We start from the raw sequence: 17,188 nt of genomic DNA, 5'->3' as shown, positions 1-17,188 counted from the left end.
TAATGAGGATATTTAGATTTCTTGATTTTCCAAATAGAAGCAAGGCTTCTGTCAATGAAAAAAAAAAACATTTTTGTACTAGTGCTTAAGGAGTTCAACCTTCAGATTTGTGTGTTCAAATGTGAAGCAGTTTTTATAGTAATGGAATAAGTAATTCTGATACATTAGTTTTGCCCTCAGTAATGATGATTTAGAGCCCTTTCAAATTTTAATATGTAGAGGAAATGCTAAATTTGTTCCAGATGTCTGCTTTTCTAACTTGTGCTAGATTTTTTTTTATGGAGGATGTTTTATGTGTTAGTAAAGCTGAAGCATATCTTTGGTCATGAATGCCTTTCTTATAACGTAAAAGAAACAATACATTTCATATAACATAATGATATGACATTTGGAGAAATACAGTATGACTTGTTTTTGTTGTTTTTACATTTGACATTTTTTTTTGTAAACATAATTAAACCCATAAATGTTCAGTTAAATTATGTGGGAGGCAAACTGAATCTGTATATTCTGATTTTGCAACTGGTAGAAGAAAGAAAAAAATTGCATGGCTGTCATGCACTAGTCTATTTATAATGGTTTTAACATTGTACGATTGTTTTTTTTTGTGCATGATAACATTGTTCTGAATTTGTAACTTACCTTCCGCTAGGCGTGTGATACCATTCCCATAATTGAAGAACCATGTGATATGCTGCAGTTACACCAGCCCTACGCTTCCTACCACACTGGCTATCCATCACACTGGGTATAACAATTACACTGGAGAAACAGCTATCTCAGCTCTGAGAAATACCCTCTTTTTTGTTTTACAGGACAGCATGGATTACTCTAAAGAAAGATAAAAGCACAAATGCATTTACTAGTAACTTGCAGTATATTCCCAGTGCAATATGCTATGAACTACAGTGCAAGTAGTTATAACCTGTTACCAGAAAACTGGCAGAAGGAACCTACAGCATGCATTGGGTTGAAAAACCATTTGAAAATATATCCCTGTAGTCCCCTTCAAATTAGTTTTCTGGTTATTAGATAAAATGATACAAATGTAATGCTTAAGGGACAAGCTTACAAATTATTTTTCACCCTCTGGTGCTTGAATATTTTGATATTCTTAGATTTGCAACTCATAAGGCAGCTACCTTTGCCAGACTAGTGTAATGAAGCCACAGAGGGTATATCTTCCAAGACCTTTTCAGTTCCTTAACACAATTTCCCTCTTTTCACTCACTCATTCACTTCCTCTTTCATTAAAAAGTAATTAAATTCTTCACAACTCAGTGTACAACATTGTCAATCACACCATCACCATAACCCTGTGATCTCAGTCTAACCAGATATCTGATAAGGCTATTGAAGGCATTGTAGGAATGTGTTAAAATGATCTATTAAGGAGTACATATATATTATATTATGTATATCAATAGGTCCTTTATTATTATATATAAAGGAGTAGGCCATTTGTGTATATTTTAAATTTGCCTACCTTAAAATAATATATTACATAAAGAATAGAAATATGATTTATTTGGAGAACTTGGCACTGTTTAGTCCTATTGCATGATTATTACTAAAAATAAAGCACTGCTTTTATTACACTGATAGTATTGTTAATTTAATTTAAATTTGAATGCAACAATCCTCATGTGTTTCATTGCAGAATGTGTTTTCAAGGACCTGTCCTAGTATAATTAAAAGATTTGTAGCTGCAATTAACAGATATCTGAATAAGCTGTTGTCTCAATGTTAACCAATGTCAGTACGTTGATTTTTTCCCCCATTTCTTTTCTGAGTGTAATCCTCATTTTTAATGTGTGCATGGCTCATTGTACAGTGTATTCACTTCTTTCCTTGCAGCTCTTCTTCTTTCTTCCAAGACAGGCTTAAGCAGCCTGGATCGTCTATACTCATGCCCAAATCTGAGATATAACTCATCTTTGATGTCTTTTCCTTATAACAGTCTTCTCTGATTCCTGTCTTTATGCCTTTAGCTCTGTTACCTATTACATCACTTGATGTTCGTTATTCCTTCTCCCAGGCAACAGAAGAGCCCATTGCACCTGTTGATGACTTGGAGCCAGCTCTTAGACCCTTCAACTTAGTTATCCCTTTCACTGTCCAAAAAGGTGAAATAACAGGTAAGTCCCCAGTGAAACCTGGACATGTGGTGCTGAGAGACATGCATGAGGCAATTCAATGGACAAGATGCTCAGTGTCAGACCAGATAAGAAAACCCATTGATGTTTCCAGATGACATGTACCGTATGTACAGTAGACGGCAAGTATTGACAATCATGCTTTTGTAATTCGTAGTTGGCATTTGAGATGCACAACATAAAGTCACAAAAAAGACCTACATTTCTGTCCATTTTTTATGTTAAAGTGTGCTGATGATTAAAAAAGACTAAAGATTAACCTTTTTATGCCAGTTGATGGCGAACGGGGTTTGCCAAATAAAAGCAAACTCTGAAGCTCATGCATTATATAGAAGTCAACAGTGCGGTTTTTCCTTCCTGTATTTTTAATAGTAGACTTCTATCATTTTAGGTGAGGTTCGGATGCCCTCAGGCAAGACAGCCCGTCCTAATATCACTGATAACAAGGATGGTACTGTCACAGTTAAATATGCTCCAACAGAGAAGGGACTGCATGAAATGGATATTAAATATGATGGAAATCATATACCAGGTAAGTAACCAAAAACCCAAAACATAGCCTCTTCAGGCTATGAAACATAAACATGATTGTACATTAGCTCCTGCTACTTGTCAAAATAAGTTCAGGGCCTGGGACTGCTCTGCCATTCCCCGGTTTATTATTGCTTAGTAGTCTATTAGTCAGTTTATTACCCCTTGGTAGTCCTCTTCAAAAAATCTGTTAATTATATTAGTAAACCAGTTTAAATAATTAAATAACAAACAAACAGGCAAACACTATATTGAAATACACTGGGTAAGCTTTAGTAATTGTGTAATGTAATTTCTTTTTCACAGGCAGCCCTCTGCAGTTCTATGTGGATGCTATTAACAGTGGCCATGTGAATGCCTATGGCCCAGGTCTCAGTCATGGAATGGTGAATAAACCAGCTACATTTACTATTGTTACTAAGGATGCTGGAGAAGGTAATGTGTTCTGGCAATAAACTATGATTAATTACTCTCTAACCTTCACATTATGACTAAATGCACATACTGAAAAAAAATGGAATGCACAAAGACAGACTCATTTAACTATGGTATGGAAAATAGGGAGCTTTTGTAGAAAAAAGGAAGGACAGTTGTATTTGATTCAGCTATCACTTAAGATCTCCATCACAGCCTTTCTTACTACCGCATGTGCAATACACTTAAAATATTTCACATAACTTTCATTGTAAGTATTTCAGTTGGTTGGATACAGCAGGCCTCGTCAGCTTTAAAATCTGTAAAAGACAATTGTAAAAGAAACTGAAAAAAGTTAGAAAAATCTTAAAGTTAGTTTATGAAGAGTATTGCTATCAGCATGCTATTCTTTAAGCCAGTTTAGAAAATCAGGCTTTGGTGATACCTGGCATTGACAGAAGAGTAATGGTATTTCATTTTGATTTGAGCAGGTGGGCTCTCTCTTGCCGTGGAAGGCCCATCTAAGGCTGAGATCACCTGCAAGGATAATAAAGATGGCACATGCACTGTGTCCTATCTCCCTACTGCACCAGGCGACTATAACATCATTGTCAAATTTGATGACAAGCACATCCCTGGGAGTCCCTTCACTTCCAAGATCACAGGTAGATGAAAAGCACTCATTAATCATAGCAAGAAGGCAACAATACACAAGACGATTTAAGGGGAACCGCCTGCTCCCTTAACAGATCCTCATAAGCTTTCAAATAACTTAATCTTCCACAACAGAGATCATTACTTTTTAACAACTCTCTAATTTTTTTATTTAAACCTCAATCCCAGAGGAGAGGAAACACAAAAGAAAACACAGAATGAGACCACATCAACACCTCTAGACATACACAATATGCATTAGGGTTTTAGTCAAAAATAAAGGAGAAAGAAAAAAAGACAAAAGGGGTGAAACATACTTAAATATGGACATCACATCTTCTGAGCTACTTTGTCAATAGCAGTGTCCCAATCTACTAAAGCAGTGATAGAGGCTGACTAAAAGCTGAGACACGTGCCTTTCTAGAAGGAACATACAGTATCATGTGAATATCCTAACCAAACACAAGAAAAAAATAGAAGGCTCTGTCCAACTAATTAAAAAAGTCTTCATCACTACAGTCATCCCTGTTAAGATAAATCACTTGTCAAGCATTGATGACCGATATACATCAGAGAGTAACAGAACTTCTAGGGACTGAAGGAAAATATTACCTATTATGTAGATCAACACATACCCTGCACATTTCCAAAATCCATTAATTATGGGGCACCCACAAGACGTAAATAAGCATCCATAACCTTGGATTTACAGAGCTGGCTGGTAGTTATTATTAACCTCATATGGACTCTCTTAAATGGAGTAGCATTGGACCTGTAAATAAACTTGAAATGGATACAACAGTGTTTTTGTTTCTGGATTATGTAAATATTGACCCTAGATCACCTTCTAGTTTAGTGTAACATTCCACTTCATCAACTCTCCATTACAGATTTATAACACACACAAAGGGCCTTAATATTGTGGGGAAATAAATGTACATAAATGTAAATAATGTAAATGCTGATGCAAACCCGATTTTAATGGAAGTACTGTATTATTAATTTGACATGAAATGAATGAAGCTTAATTTAAAATGTAGCACATGAAGATAATCTGTAAAACGTTTAGTTAAGATGGTTGTAGCTGGGGTTTTCACATAGTTGATATAATTATTTTTCTGAGCGATATTTTGAGCTTTTTCATTTTGTATAGTTTAAAACATTAAATATTTTGCCAATTTTCTTTTACAGGAGATGATTCCATGAGAACATCGCAGCTTAATGTTGGCACAGCAACAGATGTCTCTTTGAAGATCACAGAGACCGATCTCAGTTCATTAACTGCCAGTATCAGAGCTCCATCTGGCAACGAGGAGCCTTGTCTTCTGAAAAGGCTGCCAAACAGGCATATTGGTGAGAAGCCTACAGAGCTGGTAGCATAAATTTGTAATCTGAAATTCAGCACCTTAATTAAGATAGCTCTTTTGTATCATTATCATTACCATTATTCATACAATCCAATTAAGCCATACAAATCAAGGGAAAAACTGTCAAGCAAACTGCAGATATTTCCTTCCACTCAAGTCCTAGATATATAATGAATCATTTCATATGCATGCTATTTGTTAAAAATGTAAAAATAAAACAGGGTATTTTTTGATGGCACTATGTATTTTTCCAAAGGTATTTCATTCACACCCAAGGAAGTGGGAGAGCATGTGGTCAGTGTGAAGAAGAATGGCAAGCATGTCACCAACAGCCCCTTCAAAATCATGGTGGGGCAGTCAGAAATTGGAGATGCCAGCAAAGTGAAGGTGTCCGGAAAGGGATTAATAGAGGGCCACACCTTTGAGGTGTCTGAGTTCATTGTGGACACAAGAAATGCAGGTATGACCACTATACAGATTTCAGCATTTTATGAAAAAAATTGGCAGTTTTCTCATTTTCTAATGCATATTACTGACTCCTAAAAGTGTACTCTGTGTTCCCAGGGAGCTACAGACACATTTTTTCAAATATGGTCATGGACCATACAGTATGTTGCACAAATGTTCTATTGCTTTGGAGAAGGGTATGTGTGACTCTGTCCACAGTGCTGAAACCTCTATTGGCTTAACAATACCACTGAAAAGGGTGTGGTTGTCTGGCATTACTACCACCTAAAGAATGATCACATGTTGTTGGCAACCACCACACCTCCTTCCGTGACCCCAGTGGGCCCTTGCCTTTCATGATATTGCTCAAATGGAGCTGTCTACTGCTTGGGTCCTTGGTGGCACAGAAGGAATCTCTAGGAGGAAACTGGTCCTGCCACTTTCTTCTAGTTACTGAGTTAGTTTTGCAGAATCTCTGGGGCTGGCCATGTGGGATGGGGTGGGATCAGGGCGAAGATGGGAGAGGGTTTTTTTCCGAGAGGGGGGGTGCATTCCAGAAAGGTAAATTGTGGGGTCAAGAGGGCATTATGGAAGGGGGGAGAGAAAAAAGGTGAACACAGAAAAAGAAAGATGCTAGTTTTCTTCTGTTTTGGATTCTAACATCAGGAAAGGTTTACATGTATGTGGTTAACCAGTTCTGATAGGTGGCTTATGAAAGAGCATGGGATCTTTTTCTATATGAAATATGACGAGTGATACCTACGCTAATATAAAATTGTTCAATATTTTCACGTTGAAGAATAAAAACATGGTAACATTTGCAAATGTGAAAGAGGGGAAGATCTGAGGATTGTCTTGCTTGTCCAGTTGCTTGCATCTTCTCAGACTATGGCCTCTTTGAACCATTGCCTCTAAGTTTCTTACTCTTTGTAAGGTTTTGATGCCAACACCGATAGTAGAACCAGTGCTCTTTGTTTATAGAAGTCTGTATATAGTTATAAATGAGTTTAAAGCTGCTCTCAATATAACTTCACAGCAGCTGGATAATTAAGCTTAAATACATAAAGGTAATTGCTCTAACTGTGCTCTATTAAACTTCAACTTGAAAAATCCTGGATTAACTTGTTTAACTCCTTTCATCTTTCTTGTAGGTTATGGAGGTCTTGGTTTGTCAATTGAAGGTCCGAGCAAAGTTGACATAAACTGTGAAGATGTGGAGGATGGAACATGCAAGGTGACATACTGCCCGACTGAACCTGGAAACTACATAATCAATATCAAATTTGCTGACAAACACGTGCCTGGTAAGGAGTATTTCTAAAAAAAACTGCTGAACACACAAAACAGAAAAAATCACTGAACATGATATTTAGTGTATTATTTTTGTTCAATCTTTTACTGAAGCATAAAATCAATAAGTCAAGAGAAAATAACACTCAACTCATCTGACAGAGCAGAGGACTAGTCTTCTGATGTCTACTGGCACTCTTTACTTTTAGACATACATTTTTAGCAAATAGAGATCACTCATCATTAGTATTGTATGCCATATTAGAAGCATCATGTGAAAAAATATTTAAATATCTGTTTCTCTACTGCCTTTATCGGTATACAGTATATGTAATGTTATATACAGTAAAATAGATGGATTATACCTTTTAGTCTAGTTCGTCATCCTTTAATGTTAATTTATTCCTAAATCAAGATGCATTTGTTTTGCAGGAAGTCCCTTTACAGTCAAGGTGACAGGAGAGGGTAGGATGAAGGAGAGCATTACAAGAAAAAGACAGGCTCCCTCCATTGCAACTGTTGGTAGCACATGTGACCTTAACCTCAAAATCCCAGGTAACCAGATACAAGAGTGATTCTGAATAAAGTTATATGGGAAAATGTAAGCCTTGAGCCAAGAAAATATGTGATTTTTCTTCACATTCCTTTCACCTCATGGAATGTTAACTCATTTCACTCATAATTTAAAAAACTTTTGTTTCCACCCTCAAGCTTTCCATATTTTGTGTTTTTAAGCCTGTGTCCTGCTTTTGTTTGTATCTGTCGCTAGCTTTGTCCTTGATAAAAAAAAGGCTGAGGCCCATACTAGACAGGAAGCACAAACAGGGACAGGAAAGCAGATGCACATACTGTAATTAACAGAGCACATGTTTTCATTTTTCCTCCTGGAATTAGGTTGATGGGAAATTATGCTTACATTCTGCGCAGCAATATGCTAGACTATGGAAATGTCACTTATGTAACAGGTCTTTTGACAATGTGAAATTGTTTGGATATAAACTATTTTGAGTCATGCAGCACAAAAGCATTTAATCAAGCACAAAAGTCCCCAGACTAATTCAAAGATAAATGGAATTGAACTGTTCTTTGACTCACATAAAATAATATTACAGGCAACTTCAATTTTTTTAACTCGAATGATGTTTATGCTCTGGGGCAATACATTAAGAAGTACACACAACGTTTGATTAGATATTTTTATTATAACATCATCTGCAAAAAGAATAACATTATTTCCCTATCAGCATGAAAAATATGAATACTTTAGAATTCTTTCATAAAGGGAATAACATCTTTAAAGAAATGACTCACCAAGCTGTGTGAAAGAAGATACAGTATGTGAACCTGAAATAAAGGTCCTCTTAAAACTATAGTTAAGGTTAGGGTTATGGTTCTAGTTACTGTATGGCCAGGATTAGAGCTTGTTACTTACTTTCAATTAATCTACTGTATGGACTGTTTTTTGTCTCATTAATTTAACCCTGTTATTACTTTATGCATTTAAAATGTGATTGCAACCCCTAATCTAAAGTGTTATTAAACAAGCAGGTTAGCTTGTGGGGCAAGGGCTGATGTGCTTTTACAAGAAGTGCACCAGACTCAATTAGTAGTTAATTAAAACATACATATTTAAATATAGTCACTTTTGTCAGCATAACCAAAACCCCTTACTAATCAAGTAAAAATATAGATAAGGAAACAAGAAAAGGAATAAATACAATAGTGTGCACAGGCGTATGGGCTTGAGTATTTTTTTTACCAACGGTATCTTCTACTTTCTAAACCTTTTTTCCTCAATCCCTCTGTTCTTCCTTCCTTCCTCTTCTTGTTCCCTCATCCTTTCAGGGAACTGGTTCCAGATGGTATCGGCCCAGGAGCGTTTGACACGAACTTTCACCCGCAGCAGCCACACCTACACGCGCACTGAGCGCACTGAGATCAGCAAAACGCGGGGTGGGGAGACCAAGAGGGAGGTGAGGGTGGAGGAGTCCACTCAGGTCGGAGGAGACCCCTTCCATGGCGTCTTTGGAGAGTTCTTGGGCAGAGAGAGTCTAGGAACTTTCAGCGGTATTCCCAGACAAGAGGGTGTGTGTCTCAGACCACTTGTGCCGCACATTTCAGCTTTTTAATTCCTGTGTTTCTTTAGGAACATAAAAGGATGCCTAAAAGAAAAGTGGCATACTGTATGTGGCATGTTGTGGGGTGTAGAGGTTTGTCAGTTTGCCCAAGGAGTTTGTACAGTTGGTTTGAATCAGAGCCCAGCTGCTGTCACAATTTGTGAACCTGGAAGCAAGATTTTCAGACTATTCCCCCCAGGAGAAATATATTTCAAAATTATTAAAATATATTCATATAAAATGACAACATAGCTGGAAAATGTGATCGCCAACTTGTTAACTCATGCATCAATCATTTAGATTGTCAACTGTAAGAAATAAAACAAAATTTGCTACGACTAACCTTGCTGCAACAAATTATATTTCTAAGAAAATGTATGATTAAGAAACTGATAATGGAATATAATATGGAAAGATGGAATAAGGGTACTGTGTTGTATATAGCCTTCTAGCCCATTATAAAGGGCTTTAATCACACTGTTATAATCAGCTGATTATCCCTTCACTACTTTACCTGTCACTCTGCACTGTTTAATCTCTATCTGTTACATCTTACACTAGGCCTCTGGTGTTTCAGGATGATGTGTACCTCTTCTTAATTTTAGTACAAGTTTGGTTTAAGTTCACGATGAGACACCTGAAGTCTCTTTCTTCCTCTGTCTGGTCTCTAAGGAGAAGCTGGCTCCCAGGATATGACAGCCCAGGTCACCAGCCCAGGAGGGAAGACCGAAGATGCTGAGATCATTGAAGGAGAGGACAGCACCTACAGCGTGCGTTTTGTGCCTCAGGAGATGGGCCCTCACACAGTGAATGTGAAGTACCGTGGACAGCATGTGCCTGGTAGCCCCTTCCAGTTCACTGTTGGGCCACTGGGTGAGGGTGGAGCTCATAAGGTCAGAGCTGGAGGCACAGGTCTGGACCGCGGAGTTGCAGGAGTTCCAGGTACTGTCTTGAAATGTAAAGAAAACCCTGTTTTCTTTAACACTTCGATTTCCCTTTCTGAGCAATCCATTTACATAAAACCTAACAAAAAATCAATGTGCCATTAACTTGGAGTTTTAAATGAAGCCTGGTAAAGGATAATAAAAAAATGAATAGTTAATCTTAAATTTGTAATGTTCCTCACTGATACACTTTTTCATTCATTGCATCATTTAACTGATTTATAAATATGCATTTCTCTGCTCTCCACAGCGGAGTTCAGCATCTGGACGCGAGAGGCAGGTGCTGGTGGTCTCTCCATTGCTGTGGAAGGGCCAAGCAAAGCGGAGATTTCTTTTGAAGACAGGAAAGATGGATCTTGTGGGGTCTCCTATGTTGTCCAGGACCCTGGTAAGGCTATTCACACCTGTCATTCAATGTATTTTGCACTGTGCAAAATTAAGAATAAACTGATGAAGATGTATCACGATTTAGCAATGAAAACAATTATTGATTCTCGGCTAAAAACATGTTTCTACACGAAAAACAATGGCCTCCACAAGCCAGTAAGATGCAGGTGTGCTTAATTTGTATTTGTATATGTTTTACAAGGTAGACTGTTGTAGGCTTTTGGATCATCACAGAGGAAAACAATCCTAAAGATACAGTATTATAGTCAATTATACAACAGCTGAATTAAACCAATTGGATATATGATTTACAAACCAAAACCTCTCTTTTTGGTCAAGTGTAAAATGATTATACAAACCAATAAAAAGAACATATTGATAGGTTATTATGGAACACAATTGGGAACCTATATGAACACTGTCATCAAATGTTCTCTACTATTATGTCTGTAATCTCCTAAAGGATAAATGCAAAACTGTGTGATACCATATTATACAGTGCAAATAGGGCCACCATTATAATTTAACACATGCAGTACAGGAAAATACTCTATCATAAAATGTCATAGATTGCAGTCTTTGACGTAGAAAACTACTTATACAGTTCAATTCAACTCAACTCAACTTTATTTGTCATTATACTTACAGTACACAGGTGCATATTATAATGAAAAGTGTTTCTCATTAGTCTCTCAGGTGCAGTAAACTGTGTATATAGAACAGCAGACAAGACAATAGATAGCAAATACAATAACAATAGCAGTGTAAACAACAGTACCACTGCAACAGTATCCATATCCCATACCCAGTGCATAAAGAATCATGTTTACCGTTGAACACGTGTAGGAATTCAAATATGCTATGCTAGGGACGGTACTTTCTCATGATCTTTCTACTAAGAGATTACTGGGCTTTGATTTTTTTAAATCATTTTGGAGAAAAATGATAATGTTAATGGTGACTAGAAATGATTGAGTTGGTTCTAACTTCTGTTCTGGTTTTCCAAGGTGATTATGAGGTGTCAATCAAGTTCAACGATGAGCACATTCCAGACAGTCCCTTTATTGTACCAATTGCTACACTGTCTGATGATGCACGGAGACTCACTGTCACCAGTCTGCAGGTACACTTGTTGGCTATAATATGACTCTTCTTCAAGCTGTTTATCCCCATATATACTGTGCATACAGTGATTACCCTAGAGAATAACTTACTGTTTTTTTCTGTGCTTTAAATAAATCAGTGATCCATTGTTCTTTTTATATATAGTATAATTTTAGAACTGACTGGCTTTTTTTATCATATACCCTATTCCCCAAATTTGGTATTGCCAGTTGAATCTTTACTGAATGGCTCACAGTAATGCCTGCTGTACACATGCATTGAGAGAGGGAGAAAGTGCAGAGGTTGTGCCTCCAACCTTTTCACTCCTTGAGCTCTTCATCTTTGGACATTTTAGAGGTTCTGTAGTGATTTCTACAAGCTTCGATCCCAGCTGGAGGACAGGCATATCCCTCTTTGAGGTCGTTGCAAGTCAGCAGCTACAAGGGCTTTTTTCTTGTGGGGAGTCAATAGAGCCACAGCTGACTAATTCCAATCCTACCCTGGTGGCTTTGAGCCCATAGTGCACTGCTGCTTGTGGCATCCTGGTCACAGTCAGCTAGTGACATGACCCAACCTGGAACTCACACTGTCTGGGTCACAGAGCTCAACCTGGACTTGAAGTGACCCTTGTGGGCTTTTTAATCTATCTGTCACAGGAATTATAGACAAAAACCTTAAAAAATACTACACTTTCAGACATGACAATAAAAAATACAATATACCGTATATATTGCAAGACTTATTAAGATGTCTGAAACTGACTTTTGGTAGAGCTGCAAATAATTTAAATGGTGCATAGTATTTGAAATTTTTGTGTTTCCAAAAATGTAGCAGAATGTGATATTGATCTATTGATCGAAGAAGTGCCTGATAGGTTATACTGTATCTCTCTGACTACTGCATAACTTAAAAGCAAATGCTAATTTGCTTTTACATTTGTAGACTTTTATCAAATATTTCAAGTTCTTATGAAATACTTTGTTTCATACAACAAACCCAGCAACAACAAAAGAAAGCCAAATATCTGGGAGATCCACATATACAGTATGTGTTAAAGCAGAAAGCTTAAGCTATATTTATGTCAAGTTACATCCTGTGCTGATACAGAGGCTTAACTGTCCTTCCAGTAATCACAAGTAGGTTACTTTATATCAGACCTGCTCTGTGCTGAGATATATTGGCTGTATCCTGCTTGGACTGTTCACATAGGAATTGTTCCCCTCTGCTCTGCACATTTTACGTGTGTGATCATCTCCAAAGGCAACCAAAATAACATGGCAGTTAAATTTGACACTGCTCTGCCATCCCTTACAGGAGACCGGATTAAAGGTCAACCAACCGGCATCCTTTGCGGTGCAGCTGAACGGAGCCAGAGGGGTGATCGATGCCAAAGTTCATACACCATCTGGGGCCGTGGAGGAATGCTATGTCTCTGAGCTGGATAGTGGTAAGAATGTGAACCAGATCTTTTTTTATTACCTTTAGAGCAGAGTCGCAGTACATGTGAAAAAAAAACACTTCATTTGATGAAATTTGAATGCCAAAGTAAAGTATATAAAATAATTATAAAATTATAAGAGACATATCTTCTAAGCATTTTTGATTAATTAATTAATAGGTGCTTTTTTCTACCTTTGACTATGTATACATATAGCCTTGACAAGCTTCATTTAGAAAAAGCTTGGGTTGCCATGCAGTGATGTTTGGATTGATGTGTGCTTAACACATAAAAAAAAAACATTAAAGAAATGGTCTTTATTAATTATATTGTTACATTTTTATTATATTGTGTAAATTGGCTACTAAGCGTTTAATAAAGTATGTCCAGCCTTTGATAATAATTGTATAATGTCCTGACAAAGGGCTGTTTAGTCATAATTTAATCAAAGGGTCTTGAAGGAACAGCTGCAGAACATCACATGGCATTTGCCCCCTCAGTTATAAATCTCCACCCCCTGTTATCTACTTGTTACCAGATGTGAGCTATGATGTGTGTTAAAAAGTCAGTTGACAGAATAGTTGAGGTTCATATTTTCATCAAACAGAAAGCGTTTGTGTCAAGATTATTCGTTAAGCAGGATCGATTCTTTTTTCTTGTTCCACAGATAAGTATGCCATCCGCTTCATTCCCCACGAGAACGGAGTCCACTCCATTGATGTGAAGTTCAATGGCAGCCACATCCCAGGCAGTCCTTTCAAAATCCGGGTGGGAGAGCCCGGACAGGCTGGGGACCCAGGGCTTGTGTCTGCGTTTGGGCCTGGGCTGGAGGGAGGAACCACAGGTAAACTTCCCATTTCATTTCCCATTTTCTGTCTCTTTCTGACATATTTATGACTTTGTTTTTCTTAGGGAGACCTGTTAAGAAACTGTCCTCACAGAATGTACATTTTATATCCCCTGTTGTAAACATATAGTAGCACAAAGATCAAAATACAAGTCATTTAGAAATTATTAAGGCAATGAGCACTCTTGACATTCTTGCTATAAGATTGTATGTGTTTATTACACTGAGGAACGTTTTGTTACTATGTTACTACATTTAAAATATTTTTATTTTGTTCATTTGTATCATAGTAGATGTTCGTCTCTCTTTCATTTCCTTTAGGAGTGCCTTCTGAGTTTATAGTGAACACATGCAATGCTGGGTCTGGTGCTCTCTCAGTGACTATTGATGGCCCCTCTAAGGTGAAGATGGATTGCAATGAATGCCCAGAGGGATATAAGGTTACTTACACACCAATGGCTCCGGGAAGCTATTTAATTTCTATTAAATATGGTGGACCTCAGCATATTGTGGGCAGCCCTTTCAAAGCAAAAGTCACAGGTAAGAAAACTGAGATATAGAGATAAACAATTATGAAAATCTGCCTTAAAAACCTACAGTATGCAGAGTGGAAATTAGCTGAAAGTTAGACTGATAAAACTTTAAACAAAATTACAAAACCCTAAATAAACAACTGTTTAAGTCCTTTGTTAACTTACTATATACTGTAGATGGAGGCAATGTATGAAGAATTACAAAGCATTTTGTCAGACAAAAATGTTTTAGAAAAAAGGGGGAATACAGTCTATCCATAGAAATATATTTTTTTCATTTGTATGTAAGGTTTTACTTAAATTTTTAACTGGTTCCACCTTTGTCATTTATTTGCAGCATCTGCATACTGTATATACTATAGCTATCATCCCAAAAAATTATGTTGTAAAAAATGAAATGTTATTATCATTTTTATTAGAAAGGTAAATTGACTGCCGCTCCTTATGTGACTTTATGAGGATAGTCAGGGTTTTGTAGATCAAGAGATGGTTTTTGATGATCTAGTGATAGTGGTTCTTAATAGTTCTTTGATTCTTAATGTGTAGGTGCTCGCCTGTCAGGAGGTCACAGCCTGCATGAAACCTCATCAGTTCTTGTGGAAACTGTTACTAAAACTGCCACTGTTGGAGGATATAGTGCCATGCCAAAGTTCTCATCAGATGCCAGTAAAGTTGTTTCAAGGGGTCCTGGTCTCTCCAAGGCCTTTGTTGGGCAGAAAAACACTTTTACAGTGGACTGCAGTAAAGCAGGTGAGTGCGTTTTGACAGAGCGGCATTGATAGTGAACATCATTCTTTAGTTGCTAAGGGAAGATGGAAAACTCTTTACTCTTCTATTTTAACACAGGGTTTGTAGAATTGTTTTACAATTAAATGGTGGCAATGAAAGGATGATATCATAATGGCCAGTGCTGGTCAGTGCTGACACTCACAGCTCTTGGCTCCTAGGTTAGATTCTGCGCTGGGGCTCTGTACGTGGAGAGTGCATGTTTTGTCTTATTTGGATAGGTTTACTCCAGTTGCTCCTATAAAGACATGCTGACTTGGTTAAATGGTGTCTCTAAATTGTGCCAATGTGGACATACACCCCATCTAGGGAATTATAAGTCATTATAAGTGGTTTATAATTCTAAGAAGGGCTATTGCAACCTTTATAAGCAACTTTCTGATGATGGATAGATGGATGCATCTGTTTTTTACTTATTCGCTTTTCTGCATGAATGTTCTTCAATGGTTTCACAACTAGAGTGAGAGATAACAAAACTTTCCCTTTCTTTTTGTAGGTACTAATATGCTAATGGTGGGAGTGCACGGTCCAAAGACACCTTGTGAAGAAGTGTATGTGAAGCACATGGGCAATAGAATGTATAACGTTACATACACGGTCAAGGAAAAGGGGGACTACATCCTTATTGTCAAATGGGGTGATGAAAATGTGCCGGGAAGCCCCTTCCATGTCACAGTACCTTAAGCACAGCACAGTACATATGTTACATATGTTAAACCCCCCTTGCTATGCAACCTAATGGACGATTCTGAGATGCACTAAAATAGCAAAATAACTTCAAGCCATGTGCCAAGTGTTTCATTAGCATATTCATTTTTTTTTAAAAAAGCAATAATTTTTCGCAGTGCATGAAGACAAAGTTGTGATGTCACATTAAACAATAAGTGCACGGTAAAAAAAAATACAAAACACCTTTTCCTGCTTTTTTGTTGAGCATTTCTTTTGTAAGTTCAGCCCTTACAGTGGGGTTAAAGATTGTTGTTTTTTCTTTTCCTTTTTGGTAACTTTTTATATATTTATATTGAAGACAAGACATGCAGTATGGATAAAGTGAATCTTTTTTCCATTTCATATTGGGCCAGTTTTAAGACCTAAAGTTTTTATTTCTGCTCTGAAAAGAAGGAATCATTTGAATTCCAGTATTTGGGTGGTATATAGTACCTCTTTCTTGCTTAATTCACATAGAAAGATAACAGTAAATGTATTTATAACAACAAACATACATAACATCTTGCTTTTTTAAAACAAATGTCATATTAAACAAATTAAGGCCAATATGAATTTGAAAAAAAATAAATATCACTTTGAAGAGGTCACTGTCAGAGTTGAAAGGATACTAGAGGTTGTTGGAATTAATTTATTTTGTGAAATGTATTTTTTTTTCTTTTATGTGAAAAGGAATTTACCTGATATCTGCTGGGAGAGAATTAATCTGAAAAGTAAGATTTACAGAGTCAGAAATAAGGATGAACGTTTGAAAAATAATTTGTTAAAACCTATCACTTAAATACTGAACATTCTGACAGTGACTTCTTTTCATGTCCTGGCCCGTTATATAGGATTGTGATTGGTCAGAGGCTGAAGAAGTACTAAAAAAAAGACAGGTGTGGCAATGTTTTATTATGTGAATGTCAAAACACAGATTTTGTCATGAAACAGTATTAAAGAGTGCCATTTTATAGTGTTTTTGTATGTATTAAAATAAGAATACCTAACTGTTTGATATATTAACCTACTGTTTGGTAAGAATGTGCAGGCATAATAAAGGTTTAACTGCTAACTTGCCACAAAAATACAAACACTTGTGGTCTTGTATGCTTTGCTGGACACTGCTTAGTAATGGTGAATATTTTCAGATAAAGCTGGAGAATAATAGAAATGTTGCTTATAATAAAACTCTGATAGTGGCTGAAGAGCCGGTGCATTAGGAAATTATAGTAACATCTTTTCTCCAACTGTCTCCACTGACACCTACTGGTTTTAATTTGTAGTGCTTTTTCATTTTTTAAGGCATGAGGTTTTGCTGTTTGATATACAGTACCTTCTTACCATTCCTTTTAGGATAATAATGTTGCAATCCAAATATTAAGAAATCACATGGCTTTTATAACTATAAGGGGAAAAGATAATGGTTTTATTTTCACAATTACGTTACTTGTGTTAGGTATTTGTT

General features: G+C 36.8%; 1 protein-coding gene across 6 annotated transcripts in view; it reads left to right on the top strand.

Moving 5' to 3' along the window:
* Positions 1–16,814, top strand: part of flncb (filamin C, gamma b (actin binding protein 280)) — a 69,673-nt gene extending 52,859 nt beyond the window's left edge. For 4 of the 6 annotated variants that reach the window (XM_088922968.1, XM_088922971.1, XM_088922970.1 and 1 more), the window contains 17 exons: positions 2,039–2,138; positions 2,548–2,688; positions 2,994–3,122; positions 3,593–3,766; positions 4,947–5,108; positions 5,379–5,582; positions 6,721–6,873; positions 7,292–7,414; positions 8,705–8,944; positions 9,649–9,918; positions 10,171–10,308; positions 11,315–11,430; positions 12,726–12,858; positions 13,517–13,693; positions 14,018–14,236; positions 14,776–14,979; positions 15,512–16,814. In XM_088922968.1, coding sequence (XP_088779094.1) covers positions 2,039–2,138; positions 2,548–2,688; positions 2,994–3,122; positions 3,593–3,766; positions 4,947–5,108; positions 5,379–5,582; positions 6,721–6,873; positions 7,292–7,414; positions 8,705–8,944; positions 9,649–9,918; positions 10,171–10,308; positions 11,315–11,430; positions 12,726–12,858; positions 13,517–13,693; positions 14,018–14,236; positions 14,776–14,979; positions 15,512–15,699 — 2,871 coding nt within the window. In that variant the 3' untranslated portion in view covers positions 15,700–16,814. Of the gene's footprint in view, positions 1–652; positions 749–2,038; positions 2,139–2,547; positions 2,689–2,993; positions 3,123–3,592; positions 3,767–4,946; positions 5,109–5,378; positions 5,583–6,720; positions 6,874–7,291; positions 7,415–8,704; positions 8,945–9,648; positions 9,919–10,170; positions 10,309–11,314; positions 11,431–12,725; positions 12,859–13,516; positions 13,694–14,017; positions 14,237–14,775; positions 14,980–15,511 lie in introns of all 6 variants that reach the window. The other 2 variants (XM_088922972.1, XM_088922973.1) reach the window with 1 other exon arrangement.
* The last annotated feature ends 374 nt before the right edge of the window (positions 16,815–17,188 follow it).

This window comes from Atractosteus spatula, chromosome 8 (assembly GCF_055471065.1).
Source record: "Atractosteus spatula isolate fAtrSpa1 chromosome 8, fAtrSpa1.hap1, whole genome shotgun sequence".
Classification (NCBI taxonomy): Eukaryota; Metazoa; Chordata; class Actinopteri; order Semionotiformes; family Lepisosteidae; genus Atractosteus; species Atractosteus spatula.
Note: the sequence above shows the minus strand (reverse complement) of the source record. Positions and strands in the feature narration are given on the sequence as shown.